Genomic DNA, 22,815 nt, shown 5'->3' with positions numbered 1-22,815 from the left:
CACATCTGCTCCTGTCCTCACTGGAGCTCACAATCCAAATGACAAATTAACTTATCTATAAGTTCTGGTGTACAGGAGGAAACTGGAGAACCAGAGGAAGCCTACGCAAACACTAGGAGAACATACAAACTTTATGCAGATGTTGTCCTTAGTTGGATTCAAACCCAGGACCCCAGCGCTGCAAGACACCAGTGCTAACCACTGAGCCAGTATGCTGCCAAAATCTGCTACATCTGTACTTATTTCATTTCATTTTGTATGTTTAGTCAATAAATTGTGAAATATAGTAGTTGGGGAACACATGACAACATGTCCAGTAAAATAGCGCCAGTCAGAGCCTATTGTACCGCTATGTAGCTGCTAAAGGCTCCACCATGCATTCTGTTTGTACATATATATGATACATGGAGTCTCATAAATCAAACCTGTTTCTTTTATTTGAACATATGTATTTTGTATGGCAAATGTTTGCCAGGTGCAGAATATATTCAATGTAAACTAAAAGGGTCAGGTATAGATCAGGAATATAATCCTCAAAGGTATAAATATATTCATGGGAGCTTTGTCAATGGCAATGCAATCTTACTGACCCGTTATATTACGCACAACACATTTTAATGCACTGCATATCATTTTCTGTGTGTGTTCTAATATCACATCCAAAGAAAGATTTATAGAAGGCATTTAAAAAAAAAACTTCAATAGAATGATACAGTAGTACTGTATTATGATTGCGCTCAGTGGTCAGGTCACGTTAAGGTTACATTTGTCTGGAGTCTGCATGTAGCTATGCCCAACAGCAGCTGTGTCCCTGGGAATTGTATTCAAATTCTAGTGTTATATTATATTGAGATTCTCTAACCTTGCTGTAATGAATAACAAAATTGTCCTTTTCTAGCAACCACAGCTTTTTATTTTTTAACCCTTTTTCCTGGCGATCAGCCCAATAAACACGATCGACTGGTAGATGACCATACACAGTCTAATCAGAATGTTCCAATAATTTGATTAGTTGTACCTAATATTGATGATAATATTTTTTTGGAGGCCATCAGAATTAGGTGGGTGGGAGGCCCCATGTAGCGGGGTCATAAACAACCTCCCTCACAGAAACCCAACTGACAGGGAAAAAGGGTCACAGCCCTGGGTGTGAGGCCGCATGAATATGGGAGAACTGTAAGTTCACCCAAAGTGACATATAATAATATGTGTGTTGCATGCATGTAAAAGGTAAGTATGATCACACATAGCAGACTTGCCCACCCTGGATGACTAGGATGGCCGCATAAAAATGCTGGTAGCCAAATAACTGTAAGTAAAGGCAGGGCAAGAGTGCTAAGTGCAAGCAGTGACATTAAAGTAACAAGCTAACCAAGCATAAGAACAGAACATAAATTACCCATGGTATGCTGGAACCCAGAGTCTGTGACCGGAGCTGCACCTCGACCCACGTTTCGCCTGGAGAGGCTTCGTCAGGCTCTACAAAGACAATCTAAGACAAAGATCTATGTGCACTGTACATGGGGAAAACTTTGCAGATGGCAAAGTGGTTGGGTTATATTGATTATTACACAGGCCAATGCAAAGTGAATGGGTAGGAATGAGCACTACTAGTCATTCCTCCCTTGTTTGGTTTTTTACCTCTGATCAGGGGCAGATTGGCCATAGACCTAACAGGGAAACTTCCTGGTGGGCCGATTCCCAGGGGGCCACCCAAGCCCCCCTCTCTGCCTCTGACCAGGTACATAATGAGCTCTCAGCAGTAATTAACGCTGTGAGAATCAGGTACTCATGTACCCGGCCTTTGCATTTGCTCTCCTGAATTCAACTGCTGTTGCTCACATCTCACCCCCTAAAGCCCCCTGCTTCATATCTTAATCAGAGAGAACTGGAGGAGGACAGAAAATGGCAGCTATTGATAACCAACACAGAGGGACAGTTTTGGGGGCAATATATTGTGCTGCACTGTGGTACATGGTATTTTACTCTATGGTATTGCTGACCAACCCCAACTTGTGTTGCCCTGCCTCGTGATTATTCAGACACTCCAACAACATTGGGTCACTTTTAGGTTTTTATTTCAAACTGCCCCTGCTTCTGATGAAAGATGCTAATTATTTTTTCCTTTTTTTATATATATATATTTTAGCCAGATATGTCCCCAAGAGGTTATTAAAAGACCTCCGTGGAACACTGACACTTATTTTTGTATTTTTCTTTATTATCACTGTAAATGGGGAATCCAAAGGAGCCCTAATTGCAGGGGAAATAAGCCTCTTGTGGGGGCTTTGTACAAGGCAGAGCTGATCAGGGTCCTGTAGCCCTGCTCTGCTCCTGAGATACTTGGAGATCAAATGATCCCTGGGTCCAGTAGAAGAAGCGGCATAGTTGTTTCCTCTATTCACTGCATGATGCTAATTGTGTGCTAGGCACCTATCTGAGGAGAAAGCAGAAATGGTAATAAACTGCTTCTGTCTTCTCCTCGGCTCCCCGGCAGTCACCTGACCTGCTCCTGTTAGAGCACTGTGCAGCACTCTGGTCAGAAACACAGCTGATCACACAACGTGGGTTGTGCACCCCGCTCTAGATCTATAATGCCTGTAAATACCTTATGAGACACAAAGAAAATTGATGCTGTGACCTTGGGCTTACCTTAAAGACCACCTCAAGGTTCTAGTAACATCTGCTGTTCATTTTAGGGAGGAATCTGTGAAGCCATCTCTGTATTGTTGAAATCGAATAGCAAACAACATCCATTGCACAAAAAGCAGGGATATAATACTTTCATGGCAGGAAATACAAATGGGCTATTTCCTACATGGATACAATTTCACAGTAAATGATTTAATGGATCTAATAAAAACAACTTTACATTTATGATGGATGGTTGGTACTCTATTGTAGCATTTGGCTTCCTTCAATTACAATGTTTTCTGTAATCTATCATCTCTGTTGTAATATCTTAGAAGGAAAAATGGAAAATCTGATGGTGTTGGGCAACCAAAATGGATGAAATAAATTATGTACTACTAACATCAGCACCTATAAGTTATTAAGACAGATCTTGCGATCATGATGCCGAGATCGGGTTCGACTAGTCAGTAGAACTGCATCAAGACACTGAATTAACAAGAAGCTGTTTTAGGACTGGGGTAATTTTCAGGTATCAATTTGGAGGATAAAGCCACTGTAATTCTAAAATTCCTAGCTCTATAAAAAGTGGTAAACATCTCTTTATTACATGATTAGGAAGCTCAAGGGAGTTCACAACTTGAAGAAAGGTAACCCAAGCAGAAAATCCTACTGCCGTTCGTTCACTCTACTGTCAGTAAGAGTCTTGAAAAAATGCTGGAAGGCTTTTTTAGTGCAAATCCAAATTGCATTTTGCTGTGTAACTTCACCAAAAACGGAACGTTATTTCTCAGTAATGCGATTCTCAGCATATTTTCTGGAATGTGGCCGGATCTCCGCCGGTCCCGATTATAGTTAATGCGGCCGGACGGAGCCTTAAAAACTTCCGGCAATGCCGGAATGCAGAGCGATCCGTTACGTGTTCCCTGCTGGAACGGCCTGCCAGATCGCTAGCGCTAGTGTGAAATTAGCCTTAAAAGACAGCCCTTGTTAATATGCCTTATCAATGGCTTATTCTGGGCTGTGAAGTCCAGGAGGCGGTCCTATCAGTGATTGACAGCCTTCCCTCTATGACTGTGTATACAGAGATAGCTGTCAATCACTGATAGGACCGCCTCCTGGACTTCACAGCCCAGAATGAGTATAGATGTAAATGAGTAAATCTGCTCAGCTCCTCCTGCTCTATAACATGCTGCCTGCAGCTCAGACACCATGTTTAACATGACAGGTTCCCTTAAAGTGTTAATCTTTAATGCAAACAAGTAGTGTCCAGGCTAGTATGGCATAGATTATATATTTTACTGTACAGAATAATCAAACGTTTCATAGCGCCATTCGCCCTTGCCTATTACCGATATACTGTTGAAAAAGGTCCAAACTGGGACTGCAACGTTCAGTGATTCTGTACAGTAAATATATTACCATGTCATCTATGCCATACTTGCCTGGATTGCGTTTGGATTTTGTACTGATTTCCATTAAAGACTAACACTTAAAGAGCAAAGTTTTCTGGGAAGGTCCACTGATTCTTCATCTGATATTGCTTCCCTTATCAGGCACCACAGAATTAACGGACTACATGTTACACCTATTGAACTACTTATTAGGGCATACGGAAATCATAGAGGGGGTCCTCCACTTGGGACCTCCTTTTATGAACTAGAATAGAGAAGGGTTCCCATTCTTTGAAACTAGAACCCGTGGCCTGCCGTGTGCCACAAGCAGAACCAGTGATGATCAGCTGATCACTATGGTGCCTGCATTTTGAAAGGGGTTGTGTTGGATGAGACAACCACTTCAATGGGTTTTGAACCACTTTAGGGCAATACAAACAGCAGAATGGCAAGTCTGTGTCAGTAAATACTTGTAATACTCTATTATTCCTCATGGGAATGTATGAATAAATGGACAACTGGGTGTTGTCCCCACCTTTGTCAATACAGTATGTTCCTCCACCATCTAGAATTGAATTTATTTAGTCTTGAGAAGAGACGTCTAAGAGGGGACATGATTAATCTATACAAGTATATAAATGGGTCATACAAAAAATACGGTGAAAAACTGTTGCATGTAAAATGTGCTCAAAAGACAAGGGGGCACTGCCTCCGACTGGAGAAGAAAAAGATCAGTCTCCAGAAGCGTCAAAGCTTCTTTACTGTAAGAACTGTGAAGCTGTGGAATAGACTTCCTCAGGACGTGGTCACAGCAGGAACAGTGGACAGTTTTAAAAAGGGTTTAGATGAATTCTTGAAAGGAAATGACATTAATGCTTATGAAAACGTGTAGAAATCTGAGTCTCAATTCCTTCTGGGATTCACGACCCCACCTATCCCTTGGTTGAACTTGATGGACTTATATCTTTTTTTAACCTTATTAACTATGTAACTATGTAACTATGTAGTACTGTTAGCACTGATCGGTGAGTTATGGAATAATGCAGTTTTCAATGAATGCACATATTTCTGGCCAATGAGAGTATGCTGTGGATAGATGATGATTATTTGTGTGAAAACCCCTTTAATAACATCATTAAAGGGGATCTACCCCCAGGTTTATGCTGCCCTATCTGAAGGCATCTTAAACTTGTGACACTTAAGGTGGGTCTACACTCTCCAAGGAGCAGGAAGTGTCCGTTCCAGACAAATGGCTGCTCGTTCAGTGGAGGTGAAGCTCTGTATTTTACATCCAGTGATCTCCTCCGCAGTATGAGGATGAGGGATTGCTATTGTGATTGCTCGTCCTCACACATCAGCATTTTTTTCTGGGCAGCAGATCGCTGTTTAGACCGCACAATCTGCTTCCCAAAAATGATAATTTAGTTGCCAGAAGGAATGACTGTTTAGACCGACAGCACCTTTAGAGGGGCAGATTATCTGGAACCAGCGTTTGTAGGAACGTTTGTCCCCGATAATCTGCCTGGAAATCGGGCTGTGTAGACCCGCCATTAATTGCAGTTGAGCGGCTCCATGGAGTGTTGAAATATGATTTCCAGCTTCCTCCCTAAACACACTATAAGGGTTCATTCACACAATCCGCAAAACACGGGTACCGGGCATGTGCGTTTCATTTTTTTGCGAAATGCACGAGGCCAGCCCTATGATAGAAATACCTATTCTTGTCCCGATTGCAGACAAGAATAGGAGAATAGGACATGCTTTATTTTTTTTGTGGATCAACGGAACTACGGATGCGGACAGCACACGGCCCGATTGAAGTGAATGGCTCTGCACCCGAAATCCGGTCGTGTAAATGAGCGCTAAAGAAGAAAGATATCAATTATCTGTGTGAGGGTGAGCGGAGCCACAGCTCATGAATACCAGGACCTCAGGGCTCCCATCCCAATGGAGCTGCTCACCAGTCACTTCAAGAAAACAACTGCACAAAAAAAAAAAACGGCAAGTGACCCTGCCCCTGGGGTAGGGCAGCAGAAAGCTAGTGACAGCTTCCTTTTAATATATTCTTACATTTCGTCTGCAGTACGCCAGCAAAGCATTGAGTCTACGACTATGGAAACGAAAATGTTCCAATATTAATCAAGACTACAGGGGCAAACAACACCTCTAGGTCACTGGATGTGCTATACATATTACATTTACCATAAGAAATGCAACATAATGAATACAACTTTAAGCTTTTCCAGATCTATAGAAAAAGAAATGTATCATTACATCGCCGGTGCTCTGTAAACTTTATATTCATAAGCTCCTGGGAGCTAACCTTCTCCCTTCATCAGATCTGAAAGGATTTCTAAAAGCTCACAATGCTGATATATATTCTGGGCAGTATTTGATCAGGCTAACAGGTTGCCTGCAATATGCAGCCTTGCAATGCATTTCAAAGAGCAGGTTTATCTGCACGCAGGAGACGCTGGATTTAACGAATAATCGCACATTCTCCTGTCGTTTTACAACAGTCCACCCTTTTCTTTTATTATTGCTGCAGATAGGGAAAGGATGTTTCCATGTGTGTTCATGCCAAATAAATCACTGAATTCTGGCCAAAAAAATGAGAAAGGGACATCATAGATCAAATATATCAAATTTTTAGAGTGACAGTACTAAAGGTTGCACTGACGTCAGTATTACGAGGGCAAAGTTATCGCGCAACACGAGCCGAACACGTCTGAAACTCATGATGAATTTACTGGGTCGTCTGCTCTGATAACCCCATAGGGCATGATGAGCTAATAATGGTGGGTCCCCTGCACGCGATTTATTAACGTTGGCTAAATACAAGACCTACCTATTCATAGTATTCAGTATATTGGGCAGACTAGATGGGCCAAATGGTTCTTATCTGCCGACACATTCTATGTTTCTATACATACAATACAGGACTCCACGGGGAAGATTTATGAAGCTGTCCCAAAGAGTCGTCTGTGTAACCCAATCACAGGGCAGCGTTCATGTTTCATGAGCACTATAAGAAATGTAAGCTGTGCAGTGATTGGCTGCTATGTGCAACAGCTACTAAACCCTTTATACCATAATTATGGAGAAAAAAGTCAGAAATGATGGAGCATGCCATACGTGCGTAGTGTCGAGCGTGAATATTTGAATAGCCAATTTTAATCGCGAATATCGGCACTTCGAGAATTCAAGAATATTTAGAATATAGTGCTAATATATTCATAAAATCAAATCGAATATAAATGTTTTTTTTTTAACACAGTACACATCAGGTGATCATCCCTCCCTGCTTCTAGCTTGTGGGCCAATGAGAAGGCTTTGTCGCAGCTTAGCAACATCCCTAGCAACCAATAGAAAAGTTGCCTACCCCTTCACTATTGCCGAAAATTCGCAAGCGCAAATATATTGGAGCACTGCATATAAAGCTATTGTAATGTTCTGCGGTGCCAACCATTTTCTCCAGTCTCAGGAAACTTATACCAACTTGAAAAATGTAGCATAAGTGACCCACGACTGTATTTCGCGCGCATTAAGCGAATATTACACTGCCGATTTTCGCAATCAGGAATATAATCTTGAATTCGCGAATATATGACTAATATTCTACAAAATATTTGCGAAATATCACAAATTCGAATATTGCCCTTGCCGCTCATCACTATTCGTGCGCCACAATTTACAAATATTAAAGGGCATGGCTGAGTGGGAGGCCTGAAGTCTGCTCTGGCCTGTAGCTGGTGTAGACTTCAGCTTCTGGTTCACAGCAAGGAAGATGCGTCTAATTTATTAAGAGGCATCTCCCTTTTAATAAATTAGGCACATCTCACGCCAGTGCAGGGAGATCAAGACTGGCGGTCGGCATGGAGTCTTGATAAATCTCCCCTTATGGATCCCTGGTGAGATGTACTGTACCTGGGCCTTGTTATGCTCCACATACTGTGACTGGTCCCAGGAACATCCCAAACTAGATGGAATAACCAATTTTTGGTCAGAACTTACCCAATGCCTACCAGTTTTTGGCTCGGGACAGGGACTACCAAACTAGCTACCACCAAGAAGCAATATAAGAAGGGATGAAGCCTCGGATTCTCCTACAGATGATGGCATACAACCACTATTGTCAGCCATAACAATGACCACAGGGGTTGTCACTCGTGATCATTGCTCTTGAGAATTATGTTCTCTTCATCTTTCTCTCTGAAGTCCTCACTGCAGATTTCACAACCAGTTTAAGGACCAGGAAGGTCGGGATGAACATCACGTAAAGCAAAATTGTGCTACAGTGCATTGTGGAAGAGCGAGTGATCAGGACAGCTACAGGTGATACAGGAGAATACACTGAAGACATGAATGGACATGTGTCCTCTGCTTACCATGACACTGGACACTCTCTGACAGATATGGCGGATGCACCAGACATGTGCTGGCATTAAACTCGTCATCAGAGTCCTGAATCGACTGCTTGGCACTAGCACTTAATAACCACCTCTGGTTGTCATGGAGACGGGGTGATGGAGAAGGGGAATGGAAATGCTCAGTGACTGAAGGACTAGAAGATGAGGATGGCATGGGAGAACCTGAGGATAAAAATAAACACGTTGTAATAAAACCATGCAGGACAGCGTGCCATGGAAAGGAAAAGCAGACAACATAGAATATGCAATTACATATCATAAGCAACATGAGGCAGGCGTGCAGAGCGGACTTGTGGGGGATAAGATTCATGTTGGACCATGAGGCTGGTTCTGAGATGTCGCTCATGCATGTACAGTAGAGTGAAATGAAAGCAGAAATGCATCGGGAACATGTAAAAGGTGATGGTGCTGTCAGGTAATGCTTGTTGTCACCTGGCTCTCGTGAGGCCTAGCAGAATGGGCATCCTCAGCACCAGCATAACTGGCAGAATGAGGGATATGGAGGCCTGCCATCCTGCCGGCCAGAAACAAGTATGGCTTATTACTCCATCTGCTGGTTTCATTATAGGTGTGAGAAAATAACTATCTTACCGGGCAGAAGGCAGCATCATTTTGTGAACATGGTCTGGGTGAAGATAATGCAAAAACCACATTGTGATATCCTAATATATACAATGGCTGATGACATACTGAGATGTATGTATGAAAGGGGAAGCCCGTGGGGTCTGCAGAGAGGGTAAACCAACTCAGGTTAGGTAATTACACCTTATCCAAGGGCAGTGTGACCCTACAGCAGGTACCAGCAACCTCCGACGCACCAGCTATTCTAAAACTACAACTCCCAGAATCTTCCTTTCACTTCTATGGAAGTTATAAAACAAATTGAGTAAAGCCTCTTGAACACACGACCATATGGCTTTTTCAGTATTTTGCTGTTCGCAAAAAAACGGATCCGCAAATAATACGGATGACGTTCGTGTGCCTTACGTTTTTTGCAGAACGGAACAGCTGGCCCCTGATAGAACAGTACTATCCTTGTCCGTTATGCGGACAACAATAGGACATGTTCTATCTTTGAACGGAACGGAAAAACAGAAATAGGGAAACGGAAGGCATACGGAGTACCTTCCAATATTTTTGTAGATCCATTGAAATAAATGGATCCATATACGGTCCGTATAAGGAACGCAAAAAATGGAATGTAAACGGAAAAAAAATGGTCGTGTGCAAGAGGCCTTAGGGTCCATCCACACGTCCGTGGTGTATTGCGGATCTGAAAATTCCGGATCCGCAATACACCCGGCTGGCACCCCCTATAGAACTGCCTATTCTTGTCCGCAATTGCGGACAAGAATAGGACATGTCCTATTATTTTGCGGAGCCGCGGCCCGGAAGTTCAGGGCCGCACTCCGGAAATGCGGATGCGGAGAGCACATAGCGTGCTCTCCGCATCTCTTCCGGCCCCTTAGAGAATAATGGGTCCGCACCCGTTCCCGATATTGCGGAACGGATGCAGACCCATTTGCGGACCTGTGAATGGACCCTTAGTCTGCATGTTGGGAGTTGTAGTTTTACAGCAGCTGGAGTGCCGAAGGTTGCTGATCCCTGCCCTACAGCATCCCTCTGCCTATGGCCTCATGCACACGACCGTTGTGTGCATCCGTGTCCGTTGTTCCGTTTTCCGTGATTTTCTGCGGACCCATTGACTTTCAATGGGTCAGTTGAAAACTCGGAAAATGCACCGTTGTACATCCGCGTCCGTGATCCGTGTTTCCTGTCCGTCAAAAAAATATGACCTGTCCTATTTTTTTGACGGACAACAGTTCACGGACCCATTCAAGTCAATGGGTCAGTGAAAAAACACGGATGCACACAAGATTGTCATCCGCGTCTGTCATCCGTGTCCGTAGGCTACTTTCAGACAGACGGATCCGCTGATTCGTCTGCATAAAAGCTGTGTACATGACTGCCCCCTGCTGCCTGGCAGCACCCGATCTCTTACAGGGGGCTGTGATCCGCACAATTAACCCCTCAGCAATGCTCCGCACAGACCTGTCACTTACCAGTAGGAGGAGCGCCCGGCCGGTCACAGACATCGCAGGTAAGTATAATGCTTCTATTGCTAAGTAACCATGACAGCCAGGACTGCAGTAGCGTCTTGGCTGCCATGGTAACCGATCGGAGCCCCAGCGATTAAACTGGGACTCCGATCGGAATTCTCCGCTGCCACCAATGATGGAAGAAGGTGATTTTTAATTAGGGGGGGGGGGAGAGGGGAGGCCGCACTAGCCACCAATGATGGGGGAAGGTGATTTTAATTAGGGGGGGGAGAGGGGAGGCCGCACTGGCCACCAATGATGGGGGAAGGTGATTTTAATTAGGGGGGGGGGGAGAGGGGAGGCCGCACTGGCCACCAATGAAAATAATACTGGGGAAGGAGGGAGGGAGGGGGGCCGCACTGGCCACCAATGAGTTAAATACAGGGGAGGGAGGGAGGGGGGGCCGCACTGGCCACCAATGAATTTAAGGCTCGGGGAGGGAGGGGGTCTGCCCCCTCCTGCCTGGCAGCACCTGATCTCTTAAAGGGGGCTATGATACGCACAATTAACCCCTCAGGTGTGGCCCCTGAGGGGTTAATTGTGCGGATCACAGCCCCCTGTAAGAGATTGGGTGCTGCCAGGCAGCAGGGGGCAGTTATTACACAGTTCTCAGTATATTCTAACTTGAAGCGTCCCCATCACTATAGGAACGCCTCTGTGTTAGAATATACTGTTGGATCTGAGTTTCACGATCTAACTCAAATCCGATGGTATATTCTAACATAGAGGCGTTCCCATGGCGATGGGGACGCTTCAAGTTAAAATATACCATCGGATTGGAGAAAACTCTGATCCGATGGTATAATAGGGACTCCTGACTTCACATTGAAAGTCAATGGGGGACGGATCCGTTTGCAATTGCACCATATTGTGTCAACGTCAAACGGATCCATCCCCATTGACTTGCATTGTAAGTCAGGACGGATCCGTTTGGCTCCGCACGGCCAGGCGGACACCAAAATGACTTTTTCCTTCATGTCCGTGGATCCTCCAAAAATCAAGGAAGACCCACAGAAGAAAAAACGGTCACGGATCACGGAACAACGGAAATCCGTTTTGCGGACCGCCAAAAAAAATGGTCGTGTGCATGAGGCCTATAATAGAAACTATAGGAAGGGGGAACTTTTTATTTGGGTAAAAATGACAATACACCTTCAAAAGCTGTCTGCTGAATGCTTGTTCTGCCAACAGCTTTTCCTCCCGAATCCCTCATGCACATGCATGCTCGGTTCAGCTAAGCATGTGTTCTCAAATGGGAATAAGACCCTGCCAGGCACCTTTAGCGGAGGCTTATCTCACCTAAGAACAAAGCACTAAAGAGGACCTCTCACCTCTCCTGACTTGTCTGTTTTAGTGACTACTTGTATTCTCCATGTAATAACAATTCTGGAGCATCTATTCTTATGACTCTATGGTGTGGCATTCCTTTATTATTCCTGCTAGAAGTTATAAATTAATTGATAGCAGTTTACAATGAAGGTCCAGCAGGTTGTTACCAGTTTGATAGCATCCTCCTGTTGGACCTTCAGTGCTAACTTAGTAATTAATTCAGAACTTCTAGCAGGAATAATAAAGGAATGGTACAACATAAAGTCCTAAGAATAGATGCTCCAGAATTGTTATTACATGGGAGATGCAAGTAGTCACTAAAACAGACATGTCGAAATAGGTGACAGGTCATGTTGAAATTTGACAAGCCTGACCCTTCTTATGACATCATCTGTCAAGGAGCGGCCATATACATAGCATAGTCGGCCAGTTTCAGTGAAATAGGTGGGTTTGGATGACTTTACTTTTGTGTGGTCACCTTAAAAAACAATGACCTCAGTGGTGACCTGTACAGGAAAGGCACATGACCGAGGTCACCACTGAGGCCGTTAACTGAAATGCATGTAGATGGCACTTCATATTTCCAGTCCAACAGGGACCAGAAGTGCTGGACCTGGTGTGCTTGTGACCACTGAGTCTTTTACTTTTTTACTTATTTCCGACCCTCTGACCTTTAAAGGTTTTTTCAGGGTTCAGCCAGTTTTCACTCAGGCAGGCCCTCTGATATGAGTATCGGAGCATTTAATGCTCTGATGCTCTCCCTCGCCCTGTGCTGTATTGCTCAGGGCAAGAACTTTTTGTTTATATTTGTTACACTGCTAGGCGGAGGCTTCCGCCTAGCAGTGTTCCCGGTGACGGGATGGGCGGACTTTAGCGCTAACCTAGCCATTTTACAGGCTAGGACAGTGCTAAAGAACGCCCATTAATGCCGGTGACGTCACCGGGAACTAGCATTACCCATGGCGAGCCCTGTATGCCACTGGATCCCCAGTAAAGCCGCCGATTCAGTGCAGGGCAAAGGAGAGCATTGGAGCCTGAAATGTTCATGTCAGAGGTGGTGCTTGGGTGAAAATGGGGGTATGTCCGATTTCAGCTCTGAACTCGGACAACCCCTTCAACTTTGCCTTCCTATGTAGCGCGTGACCTAGCAAAACAGGATGCCCATGTGTTGCAGGCACTGTTCCCTCTGGAATTGAAAGAGTTAAAAATCCCAAACTTTGCAGGAGATAAAGCTGCTATTGGGCTCACCAATCCTCGTTAGTCTATCTTTTTAACCCTCTCCTTCCCAGAGCGCACAACTAACAGGGAACACTGGCTGTAGGCTATTCTGCCTCCTGTTCTTTTTGTCCATATATCACTCCTGCATCTAACAAACTTAGCTCTGCTACATCTGTATGTAATCTGTGTCATATTCTTACCCTCTGCAATACATTCCCCACCCCAAAAAAAAAAAAAAACAATCCCCGTGTATATAAAAATAAGAAACGCTTTCTGTCTGCATCCAATACTAATCAAAAGCTGAAAGCAAACCCACACATCTAGGCGACTTCCCCCGGGAACGAACACCTCACAATAAATGGCCGCCTCCAACCACACAGAATGAAATTTCTTGGAAAGTATCAATATCGTAGCTCATAAGAGCTGTCAATAATATTCCGGGGTAAATACCTTTATATAGGACAATTTATCACAAGTTTACCTTTGACAAAACATTACATTCGGTGGCGACACATCGGCGTTTTTTATTTTATAGGATTAAAGAGGCATTTTGTTGCAGTGTATCAGAATGTATTAGCGCTCAGCGCGCATTCTCTCCAGGGTTTACAAGTAATACCGGCTCAATACATTGCAAGATACACTATCAAAGATCCAATTCCTGAAGGGACTCGATATATGTTTTTAATCATCGCCTGTTGTAACTAATCGTGACCGGTGATCTATAAGCGAGCAGATCTTAGCTTTACGACCAACGTGGAGCCTTATCTGCCATGTAAAACATTCAAAAAAATAAAATAAGAAAAAAGTCCAATATGTCACAGAAATATAATACCATAGTCAGACGCCTCCTAATCTCCGGCGAACGCCTTATCTCCAACACATTACATTCAATTTCCTCTAATAATCCGGACTGTAGCTGCGGATCCTTAGGCATACAACACATTCACAACCACATACGTTCCCACTCGATCATTTATTCATTAAAACGCAATAATGAGCAATCGGAGAATTATGCAGATCTCCAGAACTAAAAATATCAGCCCAAGTTTAGGGAATTGAGCTAAATGGATGTGTGATTTTCATTCATAAGGAAACACAGAACATATGAATCTGCATTATTTAACATTTTATTCCCCTTTTTTGACCGATTTCTCTTTCTGCTGGAAGCTCGTTAAAAGGATGAGCGAGGGCCAGCTAATTGTAAGGATATTGCAGGTTAGGGTGATTAAGCTGTTTAATATGTAATCGTATTCGTTTCATAGGCTGCCTGCATTTCAGTCCATTGTGCGGAAGTAATGTACATGAAAATGCAATAATGACCCTTTCCATAAGACGCTGTATAATTCGGTATAGATGACACTGCACACTAAATATTGAGCTATAAAACCGAGTATATGGCATGTAATTAGGGCATAGCTGAAAAGTCACTAAATAAAGTTTATGGTTGACAATAGGCGCTGACAATAGGCTCTATATATGAACACGATGAACGTGTTGTGTGTTATCTACAGTGCTGCTCAATTAAAGACCGCTTAAAGGGGATCTGTCAGCAGATTTGTACCTATGAAACTGGAATGCGCGTTTGGCCCCTGAAGGCATCCGTGTTGGTCCCATGTTCATATGTGCCCTAATTGCTGAGAAAAATGATGTTCTAATATAGGCAAATGAGCCTCTAGGAGCAATGGGGGCGTTACCATTACACCTAAAGGCTCAGCTCTCTATGCCACGCCCCCTGCACTTTGATTGACAGGGCCAGGCATTGATCACCTTTACACTGCCTAGTCTTGTCAATCAAAGTGGAGAGGGAGCGGCATTTGCAGAAAGGTGTAACGGCAACTCCCCCGTTGCTCCGAGAGGATCATTTGCATATATTAAAACATCATTTTTCTCAGCAATGCAGGCACATATGAACACGGGACCAACGCAGATGTCTTCAGCGGCCAATGCACATGTAACAGGTCAGTCAGTTTCATAGGGACAAACCTGCTGACAGATGCCCTTTAAACCTTTGTAAAGAATCCCAGTGGAGCAGAAGCGCTGCGTTGAGCGCTGTACACACCCAGCTTTCACTGGTTCTATTCGGCTGTCTCAGCATGTATATTCAGACACCATGCAGCTGCTGGTGGAATTCTGCTGCAGCGTCCGCGCCAAAATTCCAGGGGCAGAATTGGCTGTGTGAACGGCCCCTAATACCTAATACAGGTTCCTGAGCTGCTGTTTATGAGCAAAGTTATTGTACAGTTGTCGCATCCGACCATCGGTGCCAACTATGTCATTATGATGTCTGGGGAGGGGTCTACGTAGAGCTCCCAAACTCAAACCTACTTCTTAATTTTTGCATGTAGTGAATTAGTTCTCCCATTGTATCCCGAGGGCTGGTGGTGTATCGGTGTATCGGCTTCATTCACATCTTCGTAGTCTGTTCTGGCATAGGAGTCGACCATAACAGGCATAATTGGACATTCAGGCAGAAAGCTGGCATGTATGCCAAAAACCTGCCTGATGCCATAATAGCGAATGGGGATCCCGTGGTGCCTACAGTATCTGGCCATCATGGATATGATAACCCTGGTAGCGAAAAACAGGGATGAACAGCACTCCTTGGTAACAGTGTAGTGGGTGCACGTCTCCGGAGGGTGGTAAAAATACCCCCAATCCAGCGTACATAACAGGAGATGAGAAAAATAAAAAACTGGAGACAGCACGTCCAAAGTGATGGAATTTAATCCGGATGCAACGTTTCGGCTCAAAACAGCCAATTTGCTTGACAAATGCTGTTTTGAGCCGAAACGTTGCATCCGGATTAAATTCCATCACTTTGGACAGCACGTCTCCAGTTTTTTATTTTTCTCATCTCCTGTTATGATAACCCTTGTAGTCTTCTACCCTGTTGGAATAGACTGCGAAGATGTGAACCAACCCTTAAATGGCTCATCTGTCTAATTTTATCTCAACCCACCCTAGCCTGAAGTCACTGATCACCAGTTACGAAGTACACACAAGTAAAAACAAAAAAGTAACTGATGTCATGTTGACCACTGCAGCCAATTAATGGTCACAGCGATGACGTGTCCCAAGGGGCATGGGACCACTTAACCTTGGCAATGGAAAGGAGGTCCTTTCTGAAAGTCAGTGTTTTTTTTGTTTGTTTTTTACAGATCCCTGGTATTTTTTTCAGTAGGAGGAGTTAGACAACCCCTTAAAGGGAACCTCTACTATGCTACCCTCACTGAGCGTTTCTAAATGTTCATTGTGTTACCCCAAACATATAAATGACACTTTTAATTTCATTTTCAGACGAATTCAATAAGTATTATGCATTTTTGTACTGCCCGCCTTTTATGCAAATTAACATAAAAGAGTCAAATCTTACTTGTGTGACCAGAGAAGAGTCATTTTCAAGCTCTGACTCATCTCAGGTTAATTTGCATATGTATCAAATCGGTTTTTTAACACAATAAAAGCACACAGAGCTATGGGGACTGGGTATTGCGGGTGTGCTAGCGGCCATCTAGCAGCCCATGTCCTCAGCTCTATACCCAAAATCCCGGTGACAGGTTCCCTTTAAATCTTTAATTCTAGCACTCTTTTTCCTTATCTGGCCACTATGGTGAGTAGGCGCAAGAAATCACCGGAGCGTGCCAGCTGAGCTATCTTTTTAGCTGTAGGAGAAATGTCTTGTAGAAGCTTCTAAAGGTAATAACACTTTTTTTCAATCTAACGCACCTCGACTAAAATCAGCAGCACTTTGTTCATGCTTTTAATTATAAATCCATTTTGTGCTATAGACCCCCTGTTTTCTAGTCAACCTGTAAAACTTGGCACTGGCATTTATCTCTCGGCTGGATACTGCAGCCTTATGCAGTCGACCTGTGGTGACAGTTATCTCTTAATTAAAACTCTACATGCAAATAATGCTATTGAAAAGTGCTCGTGCTCAGGCTTTACAAAGCATAACAATTTATAACGGAGCCATTCTCTTTCTTCCTATGGCTAAAATACTAAAAGAACTCATTGTGGCTGACGTAAAGAATTCCGGAAGGTATCGTGCAGCTGGCCAATTCTTTATTAATACAAATAAAACAATGGGACGCTGGCAAAGCTTTCCAAAGGGGACGCAAGTTACTATAAACTAATAGAGAATTGTGTTTCCTTGCAGGAGATGTCTTTGCTATCCATTTATCTAATTAGATATGAAGATATATGCAAAGGTATTATTTGGGAGAGAATGGAGAACCCTGCAGCGAGGGCTGATGAGTGAGAAAGAGGAAGACCTTCTGAACTGTTGGACACTAGATAATATGCTTGGTTTTACTTGATGACAGTGGATATAAAAAGTCTTCACACCCCTGTTAAAATGTCAGGTTTCTGTGATGTAAAAAAAAGATAAAGAGACAAAGATAAATAATTTCAGAACTTTTTCCACCTTTAATGTGACCTATAAACTGTACAACTCAATTGAAAAACAATAAAAAAAATAATAATGTGGTTTCATAAGTGTGCACACCCTCTTATAACTGGGGATGTAGCTGTGTTCAGAATTAAGCAATCACATTCAAAATCATTTTAATTAGGAGTCAGCATACACCTGCCATCATTTAAAGTGCCTCTGATTAACCCCAAATAAAGTTCAGCTGCTCTAGTTGGTCTTTCCTGAAATTTTCTTAGTCGCATCCCACAGCAAAAGCCATGGTCCACAGAGAGCTTCCAAAGTATCAGAGGGATCTCATTGATAAAAGGTATCAGTCAGGAGAAGGGTACAGAAGAATTTCCAAGGCATTAGATATACCATGGAACACAGTGAAGACAGTCATCATCAAGTGGAGAAAATATGGCACAACAGTGACATTACCAAGAACTGGACGTCCCTCCAAAATTGATGAAAAGACGAGAAGAAAACTGGTCTGGGAGGCTACCAAGAGGCCTACAGCAACATTAAAGGAGCTGCAGGAATATCTGGCAAGTGCTGGCTGTGTGATACATGTGACAACAATCTCCCGTATTCTTCATGTGTCTGGGCTATGGGGTAGAGTGGCAAGACGAAAGCCTTTTCTTACGAAGAAAAACATCTAAGCCAGGCTACATTTTGCAAAAACACATCTGAAGTCGCCCAAAAGCATGTGGGAAAAGGTGTTATGGTCTGATGAAACTAAGATTGAACTTTTTGGCCATAATTCCAAAAGATATGTTTGGCGCAAAAACAATACTGCACATCACCAAAAGAACACAATACCCACAGTGAAGCATGGTGGTGGCAGCATCATGCCAAGGGGCTGGTTTTATTCAGCTGGAACTGGGGCCTTAGTTAAGCTAGATGGAATTATGAACAGTTCCAAATACCAGTCAATATTGGCACAAAACCTTCAGGCTTCTGCTAGAAAGCTGAACATGAAGAGGAACTTCATCTTTCAGCATGACAACGACCCAAAGCATACATCCAAATCAACAAAGTAATGGCTTCACCAGAAGAAGATTAAAGTTTTGGAATGGCCCAGCCAGAACCCAGACCTGAATCCGATTGAAAATCTGTGGGGTGATCTGAAGAGGGCTGTGCACAGGAGATGCCCTCACAATCTGACAGATTTTGAGTGTTTTTGCAAAGAAGAGTGGGCAAATCTTGCCAAGTCAAAATGTGCCATGCTGATAGAGTCATACCCAAAAGGACTGAGTGCTGTAATAAAATCAAAAGGTGCTTCAACAAAGTATTAGTTTAAGGGTGTGCACACTTATGCAACCATATCTTTTTTTTTTTTTAATCTTTTTTCTTCCCTCCACCTAAAATATTTCAGTTTGTTTTTCTATTCAGTTGTACAGTTTACAGGTCACATTAAAGGTGGAAAAAGTTCTGAAATTATTTATCTTTGTCTCATTTTTTTTACATCACAGAAACCTGACATTTTAACAGGGGTGTGTAGACTTTTTATATCACTGTATGTATATGTATATATATATATATATATATATATATGAGAGAGATTTTTTTTTTTTTTCAGGTTCAAATAATGAGAGGCAGAGCATAAGATATAAGACTTTATAGAGGGCACATAATGGATTTGCTTTAGGACCAGCTGAATCCAATCATTTCATGACAATAAGCACAAAAATCCAACGTTTCAGGGTTGCTGTATTTCACTGTAATTATCAAAGGTGAACATATTTAAATTATACTAATGACTATATGTGTAAATTAGAATACATTCTGGCTATGATCATCTGGTTGTGAGAAGAGCTTCAACCCCCCTCCCCCCCTTATTAACTATCCAATAAATAATTATAATGATAAATCTCCTCTAGCCTTTATAACTAAAAATAACGGCATACATTATATATATTTTTTTAAACATTACATTTTTATTAAGGTTTACAACAGGTTTACAATTATAATAAGAGAAGAAAAAAAAAAGATTTTAAAAAAATTACACAATACCTGCTACAGTTGAGGGCTAAAAATGAGAAAACAAATATAAAAATAACATAATGAGCAAATAAACGTAAAAGTGACTATGAAAAAGTATGAAGGATAGCATAAGCTATCCTCAGGAAATCCTATAAAATAATAATTAGCGTACATTGTTGTTAGAGATAGAAGGAAAAATCAACATAGATTAAAACAGTTTATCTGAAAGGAGACAGTGGTGTGAATTCAGCCAAACATCCCATTTACGTCTGAAGAGGTGTAATTTATTAATTGCATGTGGGAACATACCTTCATACCATCAGTTATTGCTAATTGCTCTAATGATTCTTTGAAGTGAGGGAAACATTTTGGGTTTCCAGCAGAAGGCTATTTTTGACCAGGTAGTGAAAATAATATGAGCAACTACTGTTTGGGTTTAGTGTGAAAAGTCACTTAAGCCAATAGACAGAAGAGCTAATAGTGGAGAAGGGTTTATCTGAAAGGCACATATATGGAATATAAGGCCAAAGATTTGTTTCCAGAGGTTATAGAGTACAGGACACGACCACCATATATGAATGAAGGTACCACTATGTGATTGACATCTCCAACATTCAGAGGGTAGATACGGGAAAAATCTATTTAGATAAACTGAAGTGTAATACCAATGATAAAATATCTTTCTGGCATTTTCAAAATGCCTAATATTTTTTGTTTGGAGGTAATAGTAAATGATTCAAGCCATTGATCTGGAGAAATGGTAGTCTGGAGCTCTGTTTGCCATTAGTGATGAGCGGCAGGGGCTATATTCGAATTTGCAATATTTCACGAATATTTTGTAGAATATTAGTCATATATTCGCGAATTTCGAGAATTTGAGATTATTTTATTGAATGCGATAAATCAGCATTGTAAAACTTGCGTAATGCAATTTCGTAACACAAAATACAGGCGTGGGTCACTTAGGCTACATTTTTCAAGCGGGTATAAGTTTCCTGAGACTGGAGAAAATGGTTGGCATGGCAGAACATTACAATAGCTTTACATGCAGATAGAGTCATATGCTCCAATATAGTCGCGATTGCGCTAATCGGCAGTGATTAGAATATTCACATTTTAGCAGGACTCACTACAGATTACTGATTGGTGCACTAAGTATTGTTACGAACTTGACATTGCTTCCTTCTTATTGGCCCACAAGCAAGAAAAAGGGAGGAATCATGTGTTCACATGGAAAAAAATGCAGAATATTCGATATAACGAATATCTAGCACTATATTGTAAATATTTGCAAATTCTCGAAGTGGCGATATTCGCGATAAAAATTCGCTATTCAAATATTCATGCTCAACACTATTTGCCATTTAACTTTTAGTTGAGTAAGAGGATCTTTAGGTGACTCCTTCAAAAATTGATATCCTTTGGAAATACCTTTATTACTCTGATTACTCAGAGTGGATCCAGTCTTTCAGCCTACTATTATCAATATTTGGGTTGGGCATCATAGGTGATTGTAATAGATGTCGAATCTGTAGGTACTTAAAGAAGTCTTTTGGTGGAATATTATATTTACCATTAGATGGGTGAAATTGACAAACATATTGTCCTTCCATAGTTGGGCAATTTTAGAAAGATCCCCAGACTTCCACAATGAGAGCGATAAACCAGGGATGGCGATTTCACATATATCTAAAGGAGATTCATATAGTGTATGCGATAATAATGAGATATTTTTTGGAATACAGTTCCAAATATAAAAGATTGCTTTAAGAGTTAAGAATGAGGTTTGAATTGGGGTTTGAAAAAAGGCCTGCAATGCCAAATAGTGTGAGAATGTATGAGCTCGTAAATTGTGTGATTTGATCTGAACCCATTTTTTGGAAAAATCTCTAGAAAGGAGAGCTTTCATTTGATCCAAGATTATGGCTTGGTGGTAGTGTAATATTGACCTATGATGTCATTGTTTATAACTTATCAGCTGTGATGTCATTGTTTATATCTCATGAGCTGTTAAGTTATTGTTTATAACTGATGTGTTTTTACATTATAGTTTATACAGGATGAGATGTGATGTCACTGCTTGTATATGATGGGTGGTGATAGCATTTTTTATACGTTGTGAATTGTGATGTCACCATTGATAACTTGTAGGTTCTGATGACACTACTTGTCACCGATGAATTATGATGTCATTGTGTATTATGTCACTTCACTTTACTATGGCCTATGTACAAGCATCTGAAGGTATAATAAAAGCTTCTTTAACAAATACTATAACAAGTAGATTGTGTGGCGTGTATGTAGTTAAGTTGCAGAACCGTGCCTCGTTGTTTTCTGAACTAGATCATTTTTGTTTAATTAATTTATTGTGAAGTATTTATATACATTTCATTGACAACAGGCTCACAGTTAGTATATTTATAATAAACACCTTCTGTACTTTTATTACATTTATTCTTAAATTTCCATTTTCTCCAGTGTGGAGACATATACACTAGGTGGGGAAAAGTATTGGAATATACATCTTAATCATTGAATTCAGGTGTGTCCTTCGGTCCCATTGCCACAGGTGTATAAAATCCAGCTCCTAGCCATGCAGTCTGCTTTTACAAGTATTTGTGAGAGAATGGTTCCTCCATAACTAGTTCTAAAGAGCTCCTGAAATCCAGTGTGGCTCTGTAATAGGATGCCACCATTGCAACAAGTCAGTTCATAAAATTTCTACCTTCCTAGATATTCCACCATCAACTGTGAGTGGTATTAAATAGTGGAAGTGTTTAGTAACCGCATCAACTCAGTCACAAAATGGAAACCATGTAAAGTTATAGTGCAGGGTGGCTGAGTGCTGGAGCACATAGGACATAAGAGTCACCAGCTCTCTTCTGACTCAATAACTGCAGAGTAACAAACCCCCTTTAGCATTAACATCAGCACAAAAACTGTGCTCCGGGAGCTTCATGGCTGAGGAGCTTCATACAAGCCTTACATCACCATGTACAATGCCAAGCATCGGATGGAGTGGTGTAGAGCACACTGCCACTGGACTACGGAGCAGTGGAAGCGTGTTCTGTGGAGTGACGAATCACCCTTCTCTACTATACTAGGGGTTGCCATATCTAAAGTCAAATCGAATATAGCCATATTAATTGATATGTACATACACTCCCCTAAAGAATTATTAGGAACACCATACTAATACGGTGTTGGACCCCCTTTTGCCTTCAGAACTGCCTTAATTCTACGTGGCATTGATTTAACAAGGTGCTGATAGCATTCTTTAGAAATGTTGGCCCATATGGATAGGATAGCATCTTGCA

The 22,815-nt window shown here is 42.0% G+C and overlaps 1 protein-coding gene across 8 annotated transcripts in view; it reads right to left on the bottom strand.

The window, feature by feature from the left end:
• The window catches only part of TENM3 (teneurin transmembrane protein 3), a 1,407,247-nt gene that overhangs the window by 370,493 nt on the left and 1,013,939 nt on the right, over nucleotides 1–22,815 (bottom strand). For 7 of the 8 annotated variants that reach the window (XM_040418697.1, XM_040418698.1, XM_040418701.1 and 4 more), the window contains one exon: nucleotides 8,414–8,617. The exons of the other annotated variant lie outside the window; for it this stretch is intronic. In XM_040418697.1, the coding sequence (XP_040274631.1) occupies nucleotides 8,414–8,617 (204 nt within the window). The remainder of the gene's footprint in view (nucleotides 1–8,413; nucleotides 8,618–22,815) is intronic. 8 annotated transcript variants of the gene reach the window in all.

This window comes from Bufo bufo, chromosome 2 (genome assembly GCF_905171765.1).
Source record: "Bufo bufo chromosome 2, aBufBuf1.1, whole genome shotgun sequence".
Taxonomy (NCBI): domain Eukaryota; kingdom Metazoa; phylum Chordata; class Amphibia; order Anura; family Bufonidae; genus Bufo; species Bufo bufo.
Note: the sequence above shows the minus strand (reverse complement) of the source record. Positions and strands in the feature narration are given on the sequence as shown.